General features: G+C 37.8%; 2 protein-coding genes across 5 annotated transcripts in view; both read right to left on the minus strand.

The window, feature by feature from the left end:
- The window catches only part of LOC134819580 (uncharacterized), a 776,807-nt gene that overhangs the window by 43,744 nt on the left and 709,255 nt on the right, over positions 1 to 23,808 (minus strand). The gene's annotated exons all lie outside the window — the stretch shown is intronic.
- On the minus strand, positions 390 to 22,752 carry LOC134819608 (B-cell receptor-associated protein 31-like). 3 transcript variants are annotated; one of them, XM_063829626.1, is made up of 8 exons: positions 22,715 to 22,752; positions 7,057 to 7,153; positions 6,567 to 6,667; positions 6,286 to 6,439; positions 5,823 to 5,958; positions 3,866 to 3,947; positions 603 to 703; positions 390 to 429 (listed from the first exon to the last, which is right to left on the minus strand). In XM_063829626.1, the coding sequence occupies exons 2-8, from the start codon at positions 7,146 to 7,148 to the stop codon at positions 394 to 396; spliced, it is 702 nt and encodes a 233-aa protein (XP_063685696.1). In that variant the 5' UTR covers positions 7,149 to 7,153; positions 22,715 to 22,752; the 3' UTR covers positions 390 to 393. The 3 variants fall into 3 exon arrangements, with proteins under 3 accessions (XP_063685696.1, XP_063685697.1, XP_063685698.1); XM_063829627.1 differs by having other exon boundaries at positions 7,057 to 7,164; positions 22,715 to 22,737; XM_063829628.1 differs by lacking the exon at positions 22,715 to 22,752 and adding an exon at positions 7,786 to 7,790.

The raw sequence follows: 23,808 nt of genomic DNA on the forward strand, positions 1-23,808 counted from the left end.
AAATTTGAAAAGTATTTAATAAAAAAAGCTACACAAAAAGAAATTGAACGATAAAATAGTACGATCAAACTGCTCGCGGTGATAAAAATTTTGTTTAAAAATTCCAATTTCCAACCACATCATGATTTCATATTTTGATGTAAACTACAGATATTAATCAATTTAAACATAACTGACAGTGATGATTTAATAATGATATAGTATAAACTAATGTAACCAGCTAAATTATTGAAAACAGCAGTATTATAATGTTTAAAAAAGAAACAAAAAGCAGTAAACTCGACCGAACAAACTTCATAATTTTAACCCCAGCACGCACCGAGAGACAAGGAGAAACCTGGCTGACTAGCAACTTATGTTGAGATAGTAAATAATAAGTATTAGTTTCATTTCTTAGTCGTCTTTCTTGTCAGATGGAGTAACCAGATCCTGATGATAATTTCAATTAGAATTATTCGAGCTTTGTCATCTAAACCATGTATTATCAGTTCTTTTAAACCTCAGGGCCACAAAAATGGAATATTATTCAATAGACGTAGTTTTAAACCTTGCAGTAAAATATGTATTTAGCCTTACACCCAAGACAAAGTGATTAAACAAACCTGAAGTTTCTGATGCTCAGTAAGCAGTCTGTCATACTCCATGGTTAGATTCTCACTCTGTTTCCTCATAGCCTCAGCGTCTGCCTTGCTCTGTGATGCCTCTGGGAAATAGATACCAGGTTTAAAAGTTGAAGTGATAGTTATTTTAGAGTGGGAAGTTAGAGTTATAGTGCACTCCCTCGTTATAAGTTTAACATTCATAGCCACGAATAATCTCTAGGTCTATGTAAATTGTATCAGCAAAATACAATCACACGGAACACCGTCGGCTCTATGTATGTAATACGAACCATGTACTATACTTACTACTTGTACTTGATTAGGTCTCCTCAATCATTCGAGTGGCCTGCACCAATGAACTCCCGTTTGTGACGTATCATCTCCCTCCAAAGTTTTCGGTCACTAGCCATCTCGCTCGCTCCTTCTAGGTCTATGTCAGTGTTTCCTGTAAACGATGCAGCATCTTCCAGCAAACATTTCCTCCAGTTCTTTCTTGGACGGCCCCTAGATCTTCTCCCATGGGCAGGGGTCCAGTTAAGCAGGTACTTAGGAAGCCTAGTGTCTGGCATTCTGGTGACATGGCCAAACCAACGCAGGCGGTTTGCTCCTATGTACGTCTCTACTGGATTTATCTTTGCACGCTCCAGCACTTCAGTGTTTCTAACCCGATCGAGCCATCTTATCCTAAGTATTCTCCTCAAGCAACGCTGATGGAACACCTCAAAGCGATGTAGCTGCTTTTTGGTTGTGTTCCAAACCTCACTACCATATAACAATATTGTCAAAACCGCTGCCTTATAAATCCTGATCTTTGTATAAGACTGGATGTTGCGGTTTTTCCATATATTACTCAGTTGATTGAAGGCTCCGGAAGCTTTCTGAATCCTAGCTGACAGCTCACGGTCGATAGTACCGTCGCTGGAAATAATTGTACCTAAGTACGTAAAGTCACTAACTTGCTGCACTGGCGTGTCTTCAACAGTGATGTTCACTGTGGCTTCTTTCGTGTATGGCCGTTGAGAGGTTGCTTTACCAATGACCATAGCCTCAGTCTTTTTACCATTGATTCTAAGACCTCCCTGGGCACCATACATACACAAAAGGTCAGTTGTTTCTTGAAGACCTTCCTCGCTGTTATCCAGTACAGCCATGTCATCTGCATAATCTGTATCTAACACAGTGATATCATCAACGAGCGGACTGATAGATCTTTGAAGAACCGCTCCGTGGGACACCACTTTGTTGCTTTCTGTTCTCTCAGCAGCCACATTGAGGCAGACATTAAAAAGTGGGGGACCCTGAATGTCTCCTTGGCCACTGCCTGAACTTACTTCAAACCATTCTGATAGTTCACCATTGTGTCTAACAGCACTAACAGTTCCATTAAAAAATGCCTGTATTATTCGAATGTATTTACATGGCAGGCCATAATGACTGAAAGCTTTCCAAATATAATTCCTGTCGATGGAATCAAAAGCTGCCTTGAAGTCCACAAAATTTACATACAGGGGGAGATTATATTCAATGCAGTTATGTATAATAGTGCGGAGTGAATAAATCTGATCAATGCATGATCTGTTCTTTCTAAACCCACACTGATTGTCTCGTAGCAGACTTTCTAAACCGTCACTCATGCGTTGTAATATGATGATTTGATACAGTTTAGATGCTGTAGATCTTAGAGTGATCCCCCTATTATTGGAGCAATGAGAGGTATCACCCTTCTTTGGTACAATTATCACGATGCCTTTCAACCAGTCGTCAGGCACTGCTTCTGAATTCCAAACTTTAGAGAACAATTTCTCCATCCTATCCACAAGACCACTTGCCCCATACTTTAACTGCTCATTAGAGATTTCGTCAATCCCAGCACTTTTGTGATTCTTCAATTTTTTGAGACAGTTTAAAATCTCAAGTCTTGTGGGGGGACCATCACCATCACCAAGATAAGGAAAGCATGGAACCACTTCAAGATGGTCCAGGTCAGACATATCCGCATTCGTGGGAGGAGGGTTTAATAGCTCCGAAAAATGTTCTCCCCATCTATCTCTCTGAGCAGAGGGATCAGCAATCAACTTCCCGGATTTGTCTCTTACAGCAGTTGATTTTCGATTCTTCTTACCGGACAGTGTTTTTATCCGTTGCCAGACTTCCCTTTGACGTCCATGGACAGCAGCTGTTTCCAGATCTGCTGCAACTCTAAGAGCCCAATTCTCGTCGTCTTTCCTGCAGCTCTTTTTGACAAGTTTGTTGGCCCGAGAATACTCGCTCCTATTGTTGTTGTCATTAGGCGCCATTTGTTTAATCTTACTGCGTTCTGCAATAAGGATTTTTGTCTCCTGAGACAAATGCTGCTGCTTTCTGCGCCTGGGGCGCTCACCCAGTACCTCCATAGACACTTCTTTAATAGTATCCTTAACTAATGTCCATTCTCCATCAAGATTCTCCTCCATTGGTAGGCAGCTAAAACGATTTTGAAGAGCAATGCAGTACTCTTCAACCTTGGACTGATCTCTAAGATTCTCAATTGCTGGAGATATCCTACGAGAGGCGTTCATTTTTTGAACTGCCATAAGTTTGACTCTAAATTGACCCCGAACCAAATAATGATCGGAGCCAATGTCTGCACCCCTGCATGATCTTACGTCAAGTAGAGAGTGACTCCACTTGGTAGAAATACAGACATGGTCAATCTGATTTACTGTGCGGCCATCTGGAGACTTCCAACTTCCTTTATGAATATCACGATGCTGGAAAAGCGTCCCACCGATTGTCAACTGATGTAATGCACAGAAATCTAATAGTCGAAGGCCGTTGTCATTTGATGAAACGTGAAGGGAATGCTTACCAATCACACCGGACCAAGCTGAGTTATCTTGGCCAATGCGAGCATTTAGATCTCCAAGTAAAAACTTCACGTCATGAGCTGGTAGTTCATCAAATGCCCCAGATAGCTGCTGATAAAAGTCATCCTTTACCCCGACTGCTGCATCCTCAGTTGGAGCATAAGCTATCACAATCGAAATGTTGATATGTCGACTGTGCAGCCTCGCTGCAAGAATACGTTCTGATATCGGACTGTATGAAATCAATGAATTTTTAGTCTTCTTCGAGAGGACTAAACCTACCCCTTGTCGTCTGTACCCATCACTTCTTCCTGAGTTAATAAAGAGGGACCCATCATCCAAGGTAACCTCGCCAGTGCCGGGTCATGTACTATGTAACATTATATTAGGAGAATAGTAAATACACTTTACACTTACTCTTCTCAGCTGCCTTTACTAGATCCTTGTACTCCTCCATCTTCTTTACCTCCTCCAACAGGTCCTCCTTACCCTCGGTCATCTGTGATAGTGGGGTTAACAGGGCAGTTAGTGGGGTTGACAGGGCAGTTAGTGGGGTTAACAGGGCGATTAGTGGGGTTATTGGGGCGGTTAGTGGGGTTAACAGGGCAGTTAGTGGGGTTAACAGGGCGGTTAGTGGGGTTAACAGGGCGATTAGTGGGGTTAACAGGGCGGTTAGTGGGGTTAACAGGGCAGTTAGTGGGGTTAACAGGGCAGTTAGTGGGGTTAACAGGGCGGTTAGTGGGGTTAACGGGGCGGTTAGTGGGGTTAACAGGGCAGTTAGTGGGGTTGACAGGGCGGTTAGTGGGGTTATTGGGGCGGTTAGTGGGGTTATTGGGGCGGTTAGTGGGGTTAACAGGGCGGTTAGTGGGGTTAACAGGGCAGTTAGTGGGGTTGACAGGGCGGTTAGTGGGGTTGACAGGGCGGTTAGTGGGGTTGACAGGGCGGTTAGTGGGGTTGACAGGGCAGTTAGTGGGGTTAACAGGGCGGTTAGTGGGGTTAACGGGGCGGTTAGTGGGGTTAACGGGCGGTTAGTGGGGTTAACAGGGCAGTTAGTGGGGTTGGCAGGGCGGTTAGTGGGGTTATTGGGGCGGTTAGTGGGGCTATTGGGGCGGTTAGTGGGGTTAACAGGGCAGTTAGTGGGGTTAACAGGGCGGTTAGTGGGGTTGACAGGGCGGTTAGTGGGGTTGACAGGGCAGTTAGTGGGGTTAACAGGGCGGTTAGTGGGGTTAACGGGGCGGTTAGTGGGGGTTAACAGGGCAGTTAGTGGGGTTGGCAGGGCGGTTAGTGGGGTTATTGGGGCGGTTAGTGGGGTTATTGGGGCGGTTAGTGGGGTTATTGGGGCGGTTAGTGGGGTTAACAGGGCAGTTAGTGGGGTTAACAGGGCGGTTAGTGGGGTTAACAGGGCAGTTAGTGGGGTTGACAGGGCAGTTAGTGGGGTTAACAGGGCGGTTAGTGGGGTTGACAGGGTAGTTAGTGGGGTTAACAGGGCGGTTAGTGGGGTTAACAGGGCAGTTAGTGGGGTTAACAGGGCAGTTAGTGGGGTTAACAGGGCGGTTAGTGGGGTTAACAGGGCGGTTAGTGGGGTTAACGGGGCGGTTAGTGGGGTTAACAGGGCAGTTAGTGGGGTTATTGGGGCGGTTAGTGGGGTTAACAGGGCAGTTAGTGGGGTTAACAGGGCGGTTAGTGGGGTTAACAGGGCAGTTAGTGGGGTTATTGGGGCGGTTAGTGGGGTTAACAGGGCAGTTAGTGGGGTTAACAGGGCAGTTAGTGGGGTTAACAGGGCGGTTAGTGGGGTTAACAGGGCGGTTAGTGGGGTTAACGGGGCGGTTAGTGGGGTTAACAGGGCGGTTAGTAGGTTCAGTGTCAGTCTTCTCAAATGACATCGTGCTCAAAACACTTGATTGATTTTTTGTAAATTAATAAATTATGTAAAAAACAGTTGAATCGAAATGCTTGAATTTGTTTGTCAAATATGTATATTATTAGCTGTAGTATTAGTATTGGATATTTAGGCATTAAGCACTGCTGACAGGAAAAAGTCTCAAGTTAGGCAATATTATTTGTGTAAATCTATACATCCTTGAGTAAATGTATGTTAAATGTGCGTTTCGTACATGTACATTGTACATATATTATCACCACTGAAGCTGACTGCCTGACGCGGACTTCCAATTATATTATAAGCAGTCATAACATGACAAAATGAATTCTTAAGATTTGCCAGGTGATATTTTATCATAAGATATGGGAGAAGCGATCTCTGATCCAATCTAATAGTGCTAAAGTATTTACATCCGAAAACTTTCGCCAAAATCATCAAAATTCTTGTTCTTGAACAGCGAAAAAAACGCTAAAGTTTAACCCGATAATTTACCTTTTTCAGAGCACTGTTCTCATCAAGAAGAACTTTGTTCATGCTTCCAGCATTGACAGCTTGTTTCTGCATGGCTTCATAGTTGGCTTCAAGACGAGCAACTCTGCTCACTCGAGTCAGCATTGTTCTCAGTACTCTGACGAATACATGTTATGTTACTGAATTGTTTGTATCTACATAATATTGTGTCAACCAAAGAACAACCGCACGGGTCTAGAGTCTAGAGTCTAGAGTCTAGAGTCTAGAGTCTAGAGTCTAGAGTCTAGAGTCTAGAGTCTAGAGTCTAGAGTCTAGAGTCTAGAGTCTAGAGTCTAGAGTTTACAGTCAACAGTCTAGAGCCAACACGGTACATCACGCTATTGTACTACTGACTAATCAAACGCTTGTACACGGTAGTGTTCCAATTTAGTTAATACAAACTACATAATCTCATGTACTTTAATCTGCTTCATATAATACCCACATGAGAAGGAAGAGAGAGATTCCAGTAATGTAGAAGTTGCGCTGAGCACGGAACAGTTTCATCAGGATGTGTTCCTGAGCGGAGGGGCTAGCAGTATTGGTCATGTCAACCTTCTTGTCTTGTCCAGTGTACACGTACATCTCTCTGATAGAATCTGTAGCAGGGTCAAGTGTTAGTGATGTTTTAAGCTGAGTTTTAAACATATATATTATATCTTTAAATTGAACACGACGACTCGATATAATTTAAAAAACAAAGTGATCGTTTATAGTAGTAGTTACCTGCAAAAAGGATGACTAGAACTGACAAGAAACACACAAAGATCCAGTTAACATAGGAAGCGATAACCCCGACAACATCGGAGTTGAAAATCCTGTGCCACCTGTAGGATTGATTTTATATAGTCAGAGATCGGCAAAAATTCTGTAACAGCTGTACAACTAAATGTTTCTTCGAACGTCATGATCGGAATGTTAAAATAAGAAGTTTATAGTTAATGGCCAAAACGTTAAATAATGCTTCAAAGTCTACGACTTTGAAACAGCATAATACCCCATGATGTCGTTTATTTTTAATTCTCTTTGCTGTATTGTATATGTACTATTTGTAAAAGTTTCAAATCAAATCATAGGGAAACAAGTTTTGAATTCTAACCTTTATTTACAATAAAATATAACAAAGCTTCCGTTTTGACAGTTTTTAAAAGAAACTTTACTGGATATATGAGCACACAGAAGGCCACCAAACAACAACCAATAACGAAAAACAAACCTCTTGCACGATATCCATGGTATGCTGATGAGCAGTGCTAATGCTATCTCAGCATAGAGAAACCCAGATACCAAGACCCACTGAATACTCATCCTACCTGTCACGTGGCTAATGGTAAGGATTGAATTATGATAATGCTTTATTGTCAGTAGTATTATTGTGTTCATTTTAAATTACTTAGTGGGTTGTGGGATATCTTTTAGAAACTTGGAAGGTTTGTGACACAGGGCTTCTTCGACCTTACTTGTTTCGACCTTACTTGTTTCAAATAGAGTACTAAAGTAAATTGTAGAGTCGAGTATACTACTAAAAACATGACAGTTCAAGCCTCAGCTCGATGTTTGATAAAGCTGATGTTAGATGGTCAAGTATCACACAGTGATCAGTATTAAACTATGATTGATGAATATGATAATATGCACTAAAGTTTTAGCAGTGGGGAGAAGTTGGTGTTATTCAGATGTTATTCAAATGTTATTCAGATATTATTCAGATGTTATTCAGTGATTTAAACCTGGGAACGATGTTATTGGAGGGTAGATCTGATTATTAAACATTATTGATAGTGACAAAATAAATATACTGATAAATTGCAGAAAATTTGTTGTTCATGATAAGATATTTACAATTCAACAGGGTACATAGTTTAGCTTATTATAACATCAATAAGACGTTACATAAAATGTTCAAACCTAAAATTTGAAATAAACGATAAAGTTATTATATTACAACAATAAATGAGTCTCTATCTTCAGTGAAGGATAATTTAGCATTGTAACAATTTAAATATCAATGAAATGGATTACTTCCATTGCAAAATTGGATTAACTTTTAACAATCAATAATAGTAATACCTTACAAGACATATTTATAACGTACGAAATGTGGCGGTTTTCCGAAAATTTCACCATATTTTCGGACCGCCAAAATTTCGGTCGTCGTAATAGAATCCGTCGCGTTATCTTTTAGCTTATTTCAATGACTGTGCCTTCACTGCTTTATTTTGTTTCTAAAAAGTAATATCAAGTAAAATAAATAAATAAATTCTGGCATCTTGGGACAAATTATCACCACACCAATGACGAATTGAATGTCAAGCCATACAGTTTAAATTTGCATTAAAATACATGTATGTGCTAACATGAAAGTCTTACAGTCTTAATACAGACTAAGTTTGAACATGATTTTACCGAATTTCAGAAATTTCCTTACTGCTTACTGTCACAAAAAATGATGAAAAATACCCTTATTTTCTGTGACGTCCGAAATTTGACGGTTTTTGTTCAATTTCGCCATATTTTCGGACCGCCAAAATTTCGGTCGTCGCAAATTAGGCCGCCATAAATATGTCTTGTAAGGTATCCAACTTACAAAGACAGTTTAAAACCTACTTCTTCTAATATGATTTATTTGGAGCTATGGGAATCGATATATGTCATTAAATATATCTGATATATTCCAATGAATGAAGAAAATACTCCAGCAACTGACCCTGCAGCAGGATGAATCAAACCCAAACTCCCAGCAGGAATACTGCAGTCAACCAATTCCTGGAACATTTGCAACTGCACCTCTAACTTTTGCTGATGAAGTGAGTCTAATTTTGTATGAACATAGTGATTGGAAACTACCAAGTCTGAGCACGTATCAAGAGAATCCAGTAGAGATATTTCCTTCTCTAGGCAACTACTAATAATCCTTAGCTGTCTAGCATACAATGCTATTGATCCCATGTAACCTAGCAGCCAAAGCCAACTAGATATTCTAGCCCACTTAGTAGCTGGTGATTTACCTGATTCTGAAGTTAATACACCAATACGATAGAGTAGTTCAATGTGATCCGAAAGAAGCCAAACACATTTACCAAATCCTGACACAGCCCTACCAATGCCATCTACTTTGTCAGGATTTTGCAAAGCAACAATTCCTTTATTGAAATAAAAAAGATCACGAGTTGTTCTGGTTATCTTTCGAGTTAAAGTAATCTGTTGCTCTAGTTTGACGATTGTGCTACAAACATTAGTCCTGGAGCTGTAGAGAACAAATCGCAAGATATACTGAAGCACACGGAGAACTTTGTCTTGTCCTGCTGTTTGTTGGAGTAGCTTCACTATAGGGTCCATGATTTGGCCCTAAAAAGGGGTTCGGTTTGAACAACAACATTTTGTATCTTTCAGTGAACATGACATAGGAAATCCTATCATTGAATTAAGCTACAAGTTCCTTTTTAATGAAGCCTAAAAGCCACATTCGATATTGATAAAAATAAATGCTCAAGTGCCTGAGAAACTCAGCCTTGTTCAAAGGATTCAGAAAAGAATCTTAAACACTTTGTATTTATGAACCGATTGTCCAGGATCATTTTTGGAACAAAAATAGGCTCTTCTTATAAGAATGTTTGTTACAAAGTGACACATCTGTGAAAGCAATGTTTAAAAGATTGATTCTCACATCCGAATTTTGTAAAACTTATGTCAGTTCAGGCTGTCATATGAACCAAACCTTGTGGATCCTTTATTATAATGGTACTTTTGAAATCCTTGGGGGCCGTCCACAATCCACATGTTACGTAATCAGCCGAGGGGGAGAGCTTGAGGGGGGGGGGGGGGTATTTTAACTGATTGCGCTAGTGAAATTTTGACACAATAGCTATTTGTAAAAATGATTACAGAGGGGGAGGGGGAGTTAAAAATTGGCCAAAAAGTGATTATGCAATATGTGAACGACACCTTACCTGGGGACCTCAGGCTTTTTAGTTCATAAACATAAAGAAGACATGGAAGAATGACAGGCTAACAATGTGAGATCGTTACGCCACTGCCGCCCAGTAACGGAATCATAGTGTGAGTACAATTAGTAAACTTGTTAAATTTATCAACAACAGCTTTTAATTTACAGAAGTACGAAAGGTCATTCAAACAATATTTAAATACAATTAAATCAAGTGATGCAATTGGAAGAGCACAATCAATTTGAGTGTTGAAATTAGCAGAACACAATAAATAGGTAACGGAAATGGTCCATTGCTACCAAAATTTTGTTGAACTTCAAATATATACACACAATTTTCAAAACACATCATCTAATCCATCATCGGGGCATGGATGAGGTTGTACGAGACTTCTAATAGAGATTAGAGGGGTCTCATGTTTGATGTTAAATTTACCCACTTAAGATAACGAAATTAAATGTTGAAGGATAAGTGATATAAACTTTAAACTCTGCAAACCGAATACCGTTAAATTTAACATATATATATCAGCAGTATAGAGTTAAGATAATTAGCAAAAAAGTACGGTAACGCTCGATTCTTTGTCATACGTTGTATGACCCTCCGCGTACGTGGCTTAATAATCTCTGTGCGCGGCGCTCTTTTCAAGCTTCCTGAAAGTTACACGATTTACACGAAATTTGAAAATTTATTTGTTATACTGGAATAACAACAATTTCAAAATATAAAATAAATTACTTCCCTCTAATGTAGAACATATAATGAAATTGACCATTGTTAATGGTCTGGCCCGACTTCGAAGAAATTTAGACGAGTAACATCTGTCAAATGATGAGAAAGCTTCAAACATAGCAATGAAAGGAAGCGGTGTCTCACCGCAGGGAGGTAAATTAATACCTGTATCAGTGTATCGCGATGAAAGTGAACGTGAGAGGAGCAAGCAATTGATTCACGATGTCAATCCTTCGCAGCTCGGTGAGGCACAGTGGTGCATCTCGCCGATCTTGCGAGACGGTCGCGCTAAATCACTCTACAGTCGATTCTTCCATTTTCACCACTTTTAGTTTCGCATTGGATAAGCACATGTTATACGCGCGCGTTACGTGTCAATCATATTTGATCCCGATTTCTTACTTTGGGTTTCAAACTTGCTTGTCGAGTTTTCGTCAATAATCAATTATCATCCATGATTCATCATTGCCACTTGTGTAATACCTTGAAATCCTATAAGTTGAATGAATAGGTTTTAAAATTGTTGACATAGCATAGAAGGACTGTTGTCAGAATGTAGAATGATACAGAGCCGCCTTCAGAAGTTAAAATTGTTGAGCCTTATTTTCTAGTGTACTGTTTCGTATGACATATGAGTCGAGGTACAAATAGAATTTTTCGCTGGATCAAAATGCTGAGATTTTAATATAAAGCTAAGCAAAGCCAAGTATCAATAAACTAGTTTAGATTACGCCTGATTGCTTGAGTCCTATTTAAAAATATTTTTGATATGTGATCCTAGAAGTAGAATCACAAATTTTGCATTCGTTTTAATTGTGTTTTTTTTATGCGAAGAGCATAATATATTGTTTTTCCTTAAGCCAGCTGATCCAGCTATTGTAAAAGTCTACGGTCTAAAATGCTGCTTACTTTAGAAACACTGCGCTTCTTATTTGAATCATTAAATCTAGGCTGCATAAAATGATAGGTTTTCGGATTTTGACCTGAGCAGCCGAAACTGATATTATTATTATTGTTATCCATATAATATACTATTATCGATGTAGTTTAATAGACTATAAATGTATTATATAACCTGGTTTTATTTCCATAGAAGTGTTTTTACCAGTTACTTTAGTAAATTAACAAAATGTACGTCTCCACTCTGCAGTTCCGACTGCAATTCGAACTTTGCCGTCTAGAATCTAGTGTGAATATTATAGATATTTACAACAAATATTTTAATTGGTAATCTTGTTTTGCTTTACTGGGCCGCGCCAAATCTTTATTCAATATGTTAATGAACATAATAGCCTGGGGTCCTCAGGTAAGTTTTGCTCTTATGAGTGGGTCAATCATTTATTTTTAATTGTAGTTGACGAAATCGTAGTATTAATAGATTATTTTAACATTGTATCTTTGCAGCTATGTAAGTTTTCAGTACGTCCTGTTTATGACAAAGGCATGTAGCCGAAACGTCGACAAAGAATTATGTTTTAACACACTGAGTGGAGACTCTCATTTCGTCAACTACAATTAAAATATTTTAATTATCAGGTTCATCAGCATGGGACAAGTTGCAGATCAACCGCCATATAGGTACGTACTACAAGTTTTCATTTATGACTCAGTAATACAATTAAACAACAAGTTAACTTAAGAGTTGCAATTTGATTGATATACAATATCATGCGATAGTTTATTAAAATACTTCGAAGGCTTTTAACTTGAATAACAATATCATTTTTAAAGCAAGGTTTGTAATTGAAGGCAAGCATATCGGTCTGGGTAACACGACTCCTGTCCGACAGCGACATCTGTCCGAATCAGGGTACCAGAAAAAAACGACATCTGTCCGAAATTGTGACCTGATTTGAGATATGATCTGAGCCATAGTTTACTACCACAGTTTATTTTTCGATAGCTTTGAGGAAATCCATAGGGTTGCTGTAGTTGTCGTAACCATCTACAATTTTCTGAAGTTGTCCATCATAACGGATCCATTTGGGTGCACGTGGCTCAGGTAGTTCCCGCCAGTCTCTTTTGGTTTTCTTCACGTCTGTAACAGGAGAGTTTGGAGTCAGGTACTCCTCCCAGATGTTGGTCTGCTTAACATGCTTCAGGAGGGCTTTCTTGTAGTGGAAGTTACATCCTCGTCTGGTAGTGGAGGGCCACACGGAAGCAACTTGCTCGAGATTCGTAACCCAATCCACCGACCCTGACCCTGACCCTGACCCTGACCCTGACCCTGACCCTGACCCTGACCCTGACCCTGACCCTGACCCTGACCCTGACCCTGACCCTGACCCTGACCCTGACCCTGACCCTGACCCTGACCCTGACCCTGACCCTGACCCTGACCCTGACCCTGACCCTGACCCTGACCCTGACCCTGACCCTGACCCTGACCCTGATCCTGATCCTGATCCTGATCCTGACCCTGACTTTAAACTTTCCAGATAGTTACATGGCTATAAGACGGATAATCTGAGCAAGTTTGGGCAAATTTCTATGTGCCAAACTTGAGATATGACTTCAAACACATTAAAATATCTCAAATTGGCGGTTTTGGTACGATATTTGACGAAAGTCGATTATCTCAAGATCTAACTGATAGAATTTCTTTAAACTTTCCAGAAAGGGGGGAGCCAAGTAGATTTTTGTAGATATTTGGATACGTTAATTCACCACTTGTTTCGTGAATTATCCATTACAATAATCTACAAATATCTACATTTATCTACAAAAAATGTATATCTCAAATATGTGCCCAGAAATTCTACTGAATTTTTGGAGATAAATGTATAAATTTGTAGAATTTGTAGAATTTTCGTGAATTATCCATTGACAATAATCTACAAATATCTACATTTATCTACAAAAAATGTAATCTCAAATATGTGCCCAGAAATTCTACTGAATTTTTGGAGATAAATGTATAAATTTGTAGAATGTCAACCACTTTTTTCGTGGATTATCCATTCTACATTAATCTACAAATATCTACAAATATCTACTTGGCTCCCCCCCCCCCCCCCAGATAGTTACATGGCTATAAGACGATTAATCTGAGCAAGTTTGGGCGAATTTATATGTGCCAAACTTGAGATATGACTTCAAACACATTAAAATATCTCAAATTGGCAGTTTTGGTACGATATTTGACGAAAGTCGATTATCTCAAGATCTTACTGATAGAATTTCTTAAAATGTTTCCAAATAGTTACATGGCTATAAGACAGACAATATGAGCAAGTTTGAGCGAATTTCTATATGCCAAATTTGAGATATAACTTCAAACACAAGAAAATATCTCAAATTGGTGCGTTCTAGCGGAACGCGGGCATATATTTTGAGATCTAACTGATAGAATTTTTTTAAACTTTCCAGATAGTTACATGGCTATAAGACAGATAATCTGAGCAAGTTTGGGCGAATTTTTATGAGCCAAACTTGAAATATGACTTCAAACACATTAAAATATCTCAAATTGGCGGTTTCGGTACGATATTTGACGAAAGTCGAGTATCTCAAGATCTAACTGATAGAATTTTTTAAAACTTTCAAAATAGTTACATGGCTGTAAGACGGATAATCTGAGCAAGTTTGGGCGAATTTCTATGTGCCACACTTGAGATATGACTTCAAACACAAGGAAATATTACAAATTGGTACGGTACGCAGGCATATATTTTGAGATCTGACTGATAGAATTTCTTTAAACTTTCCAGATAGTTACATGGCTATAAGACGGATAATCTGAGCAAGTTTGGGCAAATTTGAAATTTCTATGTGCCAAACTTGAGATATGACTTCAAACACATTAAAATATCTCAAATTGGCGGTTTTGGTACGATATTTGACGAAAGTCGATTATCTCAAGATCTAACTGATAGAATTTCTTTAAACTTTCCAGATAGTCACATGTCTATAAGACGGATAATCTGAGCAAGTTTGCGCGAATTTCTATGTGCCAAACGTGAGATATGACTTCAAACACAAGGAAATATTTCAAATTCTATCAGTTAGATCTTGAGAAAATCGAAAATAACCGCCAGCTTATGTAATGTAATCACAACTTGTTTAAGTTGACTATGAAAACCTTCCCCAGTTTGGCTATGATATAATTGATATCTCTAAATAAAATTGGCCTACGTTAAGATTCACCATTGAGCGAGCTACAAAAAATACACAGTACACACTCACATTCCTACCCAGTGCACACTATAACTGTTGCCAGATAAAACATTCAATGACTTGCTTTAATTACAATTAATAAACGATGTGCAGACACGTCATGCTAAAATACATATTCCGAAGTAAGATTAATCCCAGAATAATTTTTAGCAACTTTCAGACACGTTTTCAAACATAATCCAACAGCTACAGACAACTGCTGCAAGGAACTATTTCTTCCAGATGTAATGAATCGAAATTTAATAGGGTCCTTGTGCATTTTTGTCGTACCATACAGATATGGAAGCTTTCTATTCTCAGACTTGATTTTAATTCCATGAGACTTGAGGAAGTCTGCATGTCTGAGAATGATTTCAGGATCTTGTTAAGGTTGATATCCTCAACATATTTATTAGTGTACTGAACTACCATGTAATTGTTACTTTCAGGTTGACTCTTCTTTGACCAAACGTATTTACATCGATACAATTAGTATAATGTAAACAAACAAAACCCCGATTTACCACGAACCCCGATTTACCGCGGATGTTTCCTTTCCCCCAAACTCCGCGGTAAATCGGGGTTTTACTGTATTTAAAAAGTTTCGATTCCGCAATAATTTCCGTTCACAAATTAGGTGGGATCATGATTCATACATATCAAATTCTGCATACATGTATATATTGATATTGTATAACTCAATCTATAGCATATAATAAGACGGGTGTACTCATCAATTAATTTAGTTTAAACACTACTTTATTTAGCTCCTTATTATATTTGAAATCCGAATTGAATATTATTTATGAGAGTCAAATTTTTGTTGATCCCACGTTTGATTACGATGTTGTCACATTGAAACGTTGAATAATTCCTTTCCTCCTTATTTTATTTTTCATAAATATCTTATCATAAATATCTTATCAGGAGCAAAGAAAAACAGTCCTGGCTGTCCAAGAACCCTAACAGGGCCGGAACACACAACCAGTGATAGCAGGAAATACAATAAGCAGTGGCGTAACAACAAAAAGAACTAGAGGGATAGAACAGGTTACCACTTCCTGTAAAGAAGAAGAATAAAAAACATTCCCCCCGTCTCACGTGCAGGCAGATTAAAAATCTTACTGTTATCTATATTTTGAGACCTCATGTGGCGTGTTTTTCTGCTTTTTATACTTATAATACTAAAGATTCTGCAGTCTTAACTCTTATACTTTTCAAGTAAAAATAATTGACTTCGGTAAAATTGTAATATGCCGACTCGCTATAAAGGTTTAAAACATGAGTGATTGTTGGTTGTAAAGTGCTAAGTATTTTTCCTTCTTAAATGGCTATATAAAAAGGCTTGTTATATTAGCCGGAGTTTAGCAGCTCTGAAACAACCTTATGATAGAGCGCACAAATATAGAGCAGCTGTTATGAACAGTCAACTAATAGCCATTTAACGGCCGTGATCATGTCGTTACGATAATACATAATAGCCGTCTCAGCTTTTTTAGCCGGTTAATTAGTTTACCGGCTTACGCAGTGGGAGATTTATAATTCGCATCGTTTTGTCGTTTTAGAACCTAGAAATAGTGCTCAAAGCTGGCTTTGTGGTTAAGTTTTGTAGTTGGAAAGTGTTTTTAATGTAGAGTACTGGGAGCTCTGAGGATTTATTATTCGCATCATTTAGCCGTCTCATAACCTAGAAATAGTGCTCAGAGCTGGTTTTGTGGTTGAGTTTTGTAGTTGGAAAGTGTTTTTAATGTAGAGTACTGGGAGCTCTGAGGATTTATAATTGGCATCATTTAGCCGTCTCATAACCTAGAAATAGTGCTCAGAGCTGGTTTTGTGGTTAAGTTTTGTAGTTGGAAAGTGTTTTTAATGTAGAGTACTGGGAGATCTGAGGATTTATTATTCGCATCATTTAGCCGTCTCATAACCTAGAAATAGTGCTCAGAGCTGGTTTTGTGGTTAAGTTTTGTAGTTGGAAAGTGTTTTTAATGTAGAGTACTGGGAGCTCTGAGGATTTATTATTCGCATCATTTAGCCGTCTCATAACCTAGAAATAGTGCTCAGAGCTGGTTTTGTGGTTAAGTTTTGTAGTTGGAAAGTGTTTTAAATGTAGAGTACTGGGAGATCTGAGGATTTATTATTCGCATCATTTAGCCGTCTCATAACCTAGAAATAGTGCTCAGAGCTGGTTTTGTGGTTAAGTTTTGTAGTTGGAAAGTGTTTTTAATGTAGAGTACTGGGAGCTCTGAGGATTTATAATTGGCATCATTTAGCCGTCTCATAACCTAGAAATAGTGCTCAGAGCTGGTTTTGTGGTTAAGTTTTGTAGTTGGAAAGTGTTTTTAATGTAGAATTAGAATTAGAATTAGAATTAGAATCAAATTTACACAGCAATACAATAAGAATAAAAAATAATTTAAGAAGCTTCAATCTGCTGTGCAGGACATTCAAGTCAGTCGAAAACTGTTAGCAGAACACCCTTCTAGGGACATAAGGATATAGTATGTAAAACATAATGAGTAATAAATTAATGAGTGATAAAATAAGATATGATTTAACAGTGAACTGTGGGCATGAAGGTAACAATTAAGATTACATAGATGCCCACTTTGGGATTACGTTAGTACAGTTATATACAGAGAAGTATAGAACAATAATAGATTGGCAATGATAACAAATGGGAACGAGTAAAGGAGATGTTTAAAGTTCTATACTTCTGGAAATAGGTCATATATAACGCAGGGGGCCTTTCCACCCGACAAAAACTCCAGCACCATAAAATTTGTTTCAGTTGTCACATAGCTAGAGTGTAGAAATAGTCGAAACTATTGTTTATTTCATAGGATGAGACTCCTTGAATTACATCTGACATAAATTTAGATTTCATATATTGTGAGAATTTTACACTACATTCTATAGTCCTTATGTTCTCTGGAATTGTATTCCAACATTTTGCACCTAAATATGTAAAGGTTTTGTGTGTTCTGGATTTGTGAATATAAAGGTTGCACCTCTCAGCATCACGTGATCCTCCGGATACATAAGAAAATTTATCTGTGAATGATGATGGTGCAGCCTCATTAAGAATTTTATACATATACGTTGATAGATGGAGTTGTCTTCTTAAGTGTAAGGGTAACCACTTCATATTTCGATATACATTTACTGATGGTTCCTGCCAATGAACATCCAGAGCAATTTTTGCTACTTTCTTGTATAATATATCAAGAGAATTAAGTTTGGTTTTGGCAGCCCTACACCATATTATATCCAGGTAGTCAAATTGGGGGAGCATAAGAGCATTTACAAACATTTTTCTATATTTCAGTGGAAGAAGATTTTTCGACCTGTATAATGCCCCTATTCTTTTAGCAATTTTTGATTTCACATAATCAATATGGTCTTGAAAGTTCAATAAATTGTCTATCATGAGACCTAAATATTTTTGAGATTTAGTTTCTTCTATAAATAGGCATTCTTTTTCCAAATCCAGAGGGATTGACAACGTGTCCAGATTAGGTGATCTATCAAATACAATGAATGAAGATTTTGCAGCATTTAGACTCAGCTTGTTGATTCTAAGCCATTCATACACAATTTTCATATCCTTAATTACATTCTCATATATGCCTCGGGATATGTTATCAAAATATAGTGCACTGTCATCTGCAAATAAGTAAACAGTAGATTGTGTGCAATTTCTACTGAGATCATTTATGAATAAACTAAATAGAATTGGTCCTAATATGCTACCCTGTGGCACACCTGTTTTAACAGGGAGTGATGTGCTTACATTACCACGTATTTTGGTGTGCTGCTTTCTGTCCCCAAGGTAGCTTTTGAACCACTTTATGACAAAGCCATCAACTCCATAGTACTTAAGTTTTTTTAATAAAATATTATGGCTTACTGTGTCAAAGGCCTTTTTAATATCTAAGAATACAATTGCAGGTTTCTTCTGTGATTCCTTAGACGTAAATATTTTATCAAATAGATTAAGCATTAGAAAAGTGGTGGAATGATCTTTTCTAAATCCATACTGATGGTTGGTAAGCAGTTTATTGGTTTCAACATACTCTGTAAGCTGTTGGTTAACAAAATATTCTATGCATTTTCCAAGTAGGGGGAGTATGGATATTGGCCGGTAGTTATTTGGATCATTAGGGTCACCAGTTTTAAGAATTGGAGTGACTGATGCAATTTTACATGCCAACGGCATTGTTCCACTTTTCATACTAAGGTTTATAATATGAGCTACTGGATCAATGATTTTGGGAATAATATACTTATATACTTTAATGGGCATGATATCGTTAATCGATTTATCTGATGGTATACTGAGTATATATTCTTTTACTTGTTCAACAGTCACCTCTTCGAATACAGAGAGTTTACACTCTGTTGGAGGCGGCATATATTCTAGGAAGTCGTCTGAATCCTTTTCCTTAATCGATTCTTGTATTATTGTACCAACTGTGGCAAAATGCAGGTTAACTCCGTTAACATTTAAGTTGCTTGGGGAAGAGCTACTTATTTTTCCAGGTAAGTTTGAAGCATGTTTGATAGTTTTCCAAATACCTTTCAAATCGTTTTTTGCACTTTTCACAGTAAGGTCCTGAACAATATTTGTACGTCTGTTTTCTTTGGATAATTTTGTCACATAGTTTCTTTGGGGACGATAGTTATCCCACGAAGTAGAGCATTTCTGATGTAGTTCACTTTTTCTGCATTTACATATTCCATTAATACAATTACACTTGAATTTGTTTAATTGTCCTAAACACTTTTTATACTTTCTGAAAAGCATCTTCTTCTTCCGTATTTCTGCCAACAGTTCTTTAGAGGGATTACAAAGAAAGTTACTATTACATTTTATCTGTTTAGGTGGACAGTAATTGTCATACGATTCCTGGATGTGATGATTAAGTCCATCTAGGGCATGGTCTACATTAGTACAGCTTAGAATATTACTGTAGTTACTGCAGGATCCCAGAAAATAGCTTAAGGCTTTTAGATTGTTTAAGGAGTGGTCTCTGATAAGGACCTTCTGGAATTTACTAGCTTTATTTACTTTAAAGTCGAGAACACATTTGAGAGCTTGGTGATCTCCTATTCTATCATCAAGTACTTTACACTCTATGAAATTAGAGTAACAGTTAGTCATTACAACATCTATTGTGCTCTGCGTTATTCTACCATCTAAGTTTGCAAATCTAGTAATTCCTGTAACAGTCTGTATCATTCCAAAGAGCTTCATTGTTATATCCAACTTTTTATAATCTAGATCAGATAAAGAGTTTTGGTTAACATTAACATCGCCAATCCATATTACTTTCTTACCTTGAAATTTCATCATACATTCAGTCATATAATCAAGGAAAGTATCTAGATGACAAAAGTTTTGTGATCTGTAGAAGCAGCAAATGTAAAGATTGGCGTCCTTGAGTTGTATCCATATAGCTTCGATTTTAGAAATATCAGAGTAGGTTATATCTAAATTGAGTAATTTGTGGTTAACATTTTGGTTGATCAATATACCACACCCTCCTCTTCCTCTATCGTTAGGTCTATCACACCTTATAAAATCAAAGTTTAAGGGTAAGTTAAGTGTACTAGTGTCTATATCAGATTTAAGGTTTGTCTCATTAATTCCAATTATGTCAAGCTTTTCGCGAAATATTAGCTCCTGTAGTTCGAGAGTTTTTGCCAGATTAGTCAGGCCACCCTGTATATTACATAGACCAAGAGAGAGATTATCGTTTATTGAGGTACGAATAAGGTTAAACCAAAGCTAATGGGGAACAAATCCACATGCAGTCTCCTCAAGTAGACTAAGTTTCAAATCATGTCATACATATGATTTAAATTGGATTTCGGATCAGCAATCATACTGCAGTTTAAATCATAAAATTTAACAGCATAAAATAGTAACTCACTTCTGTTTGTGATAAATATAGCTTGAGAGATATAAAAACGTTAAGTTATTAGAAATTTGTGCTGATCTAACATTTTAAACCAGATAAAACAGTAATCCTGTTATTATTCATGTTGATACCCTTGGATTATAGAATTTTAATGAAGTTTAACACAAGTGAGTTACATATTTGAGATGCTTACCAAGCCTGGCAATTCCTAACTTATTGAGGTGCACATTGTCATGGCCCCTGCCAAAATACTTGTCCTTTCTATTATAATTTAAAGTAAAGAGATTATTTTCATGTTCTGTGTTAATGTATATTAGCCCATGCTTATAACACATATTCTCTAAGTATCGATTAAGTCCCTGCACTATAATGTTCTTACTAGTGACAGCTCTAGGCAGAATATTTAAGATATATATTTTTGCACTATTAAATTCTGCCCACAATTTTTGAACAAATTCTTCCATGTCATTGGTGGCACTGTTGAAGTTCATTGTGTTGAGGTCAATTGGATCAACACAGTTAGTACCAGTTAGTAAAACAACCTTTTTAACCTTTTCTTTGTTGAGAACTTTGAACTGACTGTCGCTAAAGAGTCTTTGGGACATTTGGATTGAGTTGGCCCCTGGGTAGAAAAATACTTTGGCCTTCTGAGATGAAGAGCTCAACAGCTTTTCATTCAGATGCCTAAACATGCTGCTGCTGATATAAACTGTGCTCACATCGTTGGGTGTCTCCTTTTCGAACAATTGTTGTCTGTTAACATGCCGCCCTGATTGATGGGGTGGTGGAGATGTATAGGGTGGGGTTAGAGGTCGGTGCTGATAAGCACCATTCGTTTTCCTTGATGGATGAACTATAAACTCGTCTTCTTGATAAGGTACATAGCCGCTGGAGTTGGAGATGTTTTCATATGGGTCATGGTAATTGTCATTGCACATGTTGGTTGGTGTACTTGTTAATCTTTGGACAACAGCTACAGGTTTGATCAGTCTGAATGTGATACTGATCCTTTTGTTTGTACAAGATGGTTGAGTACAGATTTCATGTCTGTAATGAAGCTGGGATTTTTTAGACATGATACAAACATCCCCATGCTTTAGATCTAGGGCAGACACCACTTTTCCTGTTTGAATTTCTGTGAGTTGCATCGTCCTAGAGGCACCCAGAGAAACTGTAACAATGTAAGAGTTTTCATCGATGCATTCTTCATTATCACTATGGATAGGCATGCATTCTGTCCCAGTACTGTAGTAGTTTACGAGAGCACTGTTGTAAACATAATCCGGGAGTAACACATCAAGATATGAACAGATAGCAGCCAGATAGGACTGATGTGGTATCTCCTTCGCCTCGTGACTTCCCCCGTTATACACATATGGGAAGTCCCCAAAGTAAGCTGTTTTCCTATTTTGAAACTGGTGGCTAAAATCCAATTCTCTCAGGAAGATGTCTAAGGAGAATTTTTGAAACGGTGCCTGATCAATGAGTTCAACAGGTGGTATGATAATGTCAGGACTTTCGTCATTTACACTTAAGGCCACACTAGATATGGATGTTACATCTATTTCAGCATAATACTTGCCACTCCATGGATTGACAGATCCTGTACTCCCACTGATTTGATTTTCTGTGTTGTTGGAAATGATAGAATCTGGTGTTTCAATGATGCCATCACTATTGATTAGCATGAAAGATTCAGGCACCTCACATTCACTGTCATATTCAATCTGATCGTTTTCAAATTCTGTCTGAACTGCAACATCTGAACACCTATCCAGGACAGCCCGATAATCTATTGACTGATTGGTACTTTGATGTAACAACGTACCATTAATCTCTGCTATAGTCTGAGAAGTTTGAACAATGTCTTCTAGGATGATCACTTTCCGCTCGAGAAACTTGACATGAGATTTGAGTGCAGTACAGTTTTTGCATTTTTGATCACATTCCGACAATAGTTTTCCAAAAAATGTTTCCATTGAATCGTCCATGATATTGAGTTGATGATTTGAATTAAGTTGTTGATTTGAATTGAAGCAAATTGAAGAGTTCACATGTGAGATTTGTTCCATTCCATTAACGTTACATTCGTATTACATTCGTATTACTTTGGTCATACCTCAAATTATTTGTTATATAGTAGTGTTGAAAGTATTAGTATTAGTAGAGTACTGGGAGCTCTGAGGATTTATAATTGGCATCATTTAGCCGTCTCATAACCTAGAAATAGTGCTCAGAGCTGGTTTTGTGGTTAAGTTTTGTAGTTGGAAAGTGTTTTTAATGTAGAGTACTGGGAGATCTGAGGATTTATTATTCGCATCATTTAGCCGTCTCATAACCTAGAAATAGTGCTCAGAGCTGGTTTTGTGGTTAAGTTTTGTAGTTGGAAAGTGTTTTTAATGTAGAGTACTGGGAGCTCTGAGGATTTATTATTCGCATCATTTAGCCGTCTCATAACCTAGAAATAGTGCTCAGAGCTGGTTTTGTGGTTAAGTTTTGTAGTTGGAAAGTGTTTTAAATGTAGAGTACTGGGAGATCTGAGGATTTATAATTGGCATCATTTAGCCGTCTCATAACCTAGAAATAGTGCTCAGAGCTGGTTTTGTGGTTAAGTTTTGTAGTTGGAAAGTGTTTTTAATGTAGAGTACTGGGAGCTCTGAGGATTTATAATTGGCATCATTTAGCCGTCTCATAACCTAGAAATAGTGCTCAGAGCTGGTTTTGTGGTTGAGTTTTGTAGTTGGAAAGTGTTTTTAATGTAGAGTACTGGGAGCTCTGAGGATTTATAATTGGCATCATTTAGCCGTCTCATAACCTAGAAATAGTGCTCAGAGCTGGTTTTGTGGTTAAGTTTTGTAGTTGGAAAGTGTTTTTAATGTAGAGTACTGGGAGCTCTGAGGATTTATTATTCGCATCATTTAGCCGTCTCATAACCTAGAAATGGTGCTCAAAGCTGGTTTAGTGGTTAATTTTTGTAGTTGGAAAGTGTTTTTAATGTAGAGTACTGGGAGCTCTGAGGATTTATTATTCGCATCATTTAGCCGTCTCATAACCTAGAAATAGTGCTCAGAGCTGGTTTTGTGGTTAAGTGTTTTTAATGTCCATGTCGTGTTCGGTGTTTTATAACTCCCGACATGGCTGCACAACAGTCTCCCTTAAGAACACTTTCCACTGTTAATGCAAATTATCATTTACGATCGTTGTTCTACCAAT

This window comes from Bolinopsis microptera, chromosome 8, assembly GCF_026151205.1.
Source record: "Bolinopsis microptera isolate Bmic1 chromosome 8, MBARI_Bmic_1.0, whole genome shotgun sequence".
Classification (NCBI taxonomy): Eukaryota; Metazoa; Ctenophora; class Tentaculata; order Lobata; family Bolinopsidae; genus Bolinopsis; species Bolinopsis microptera.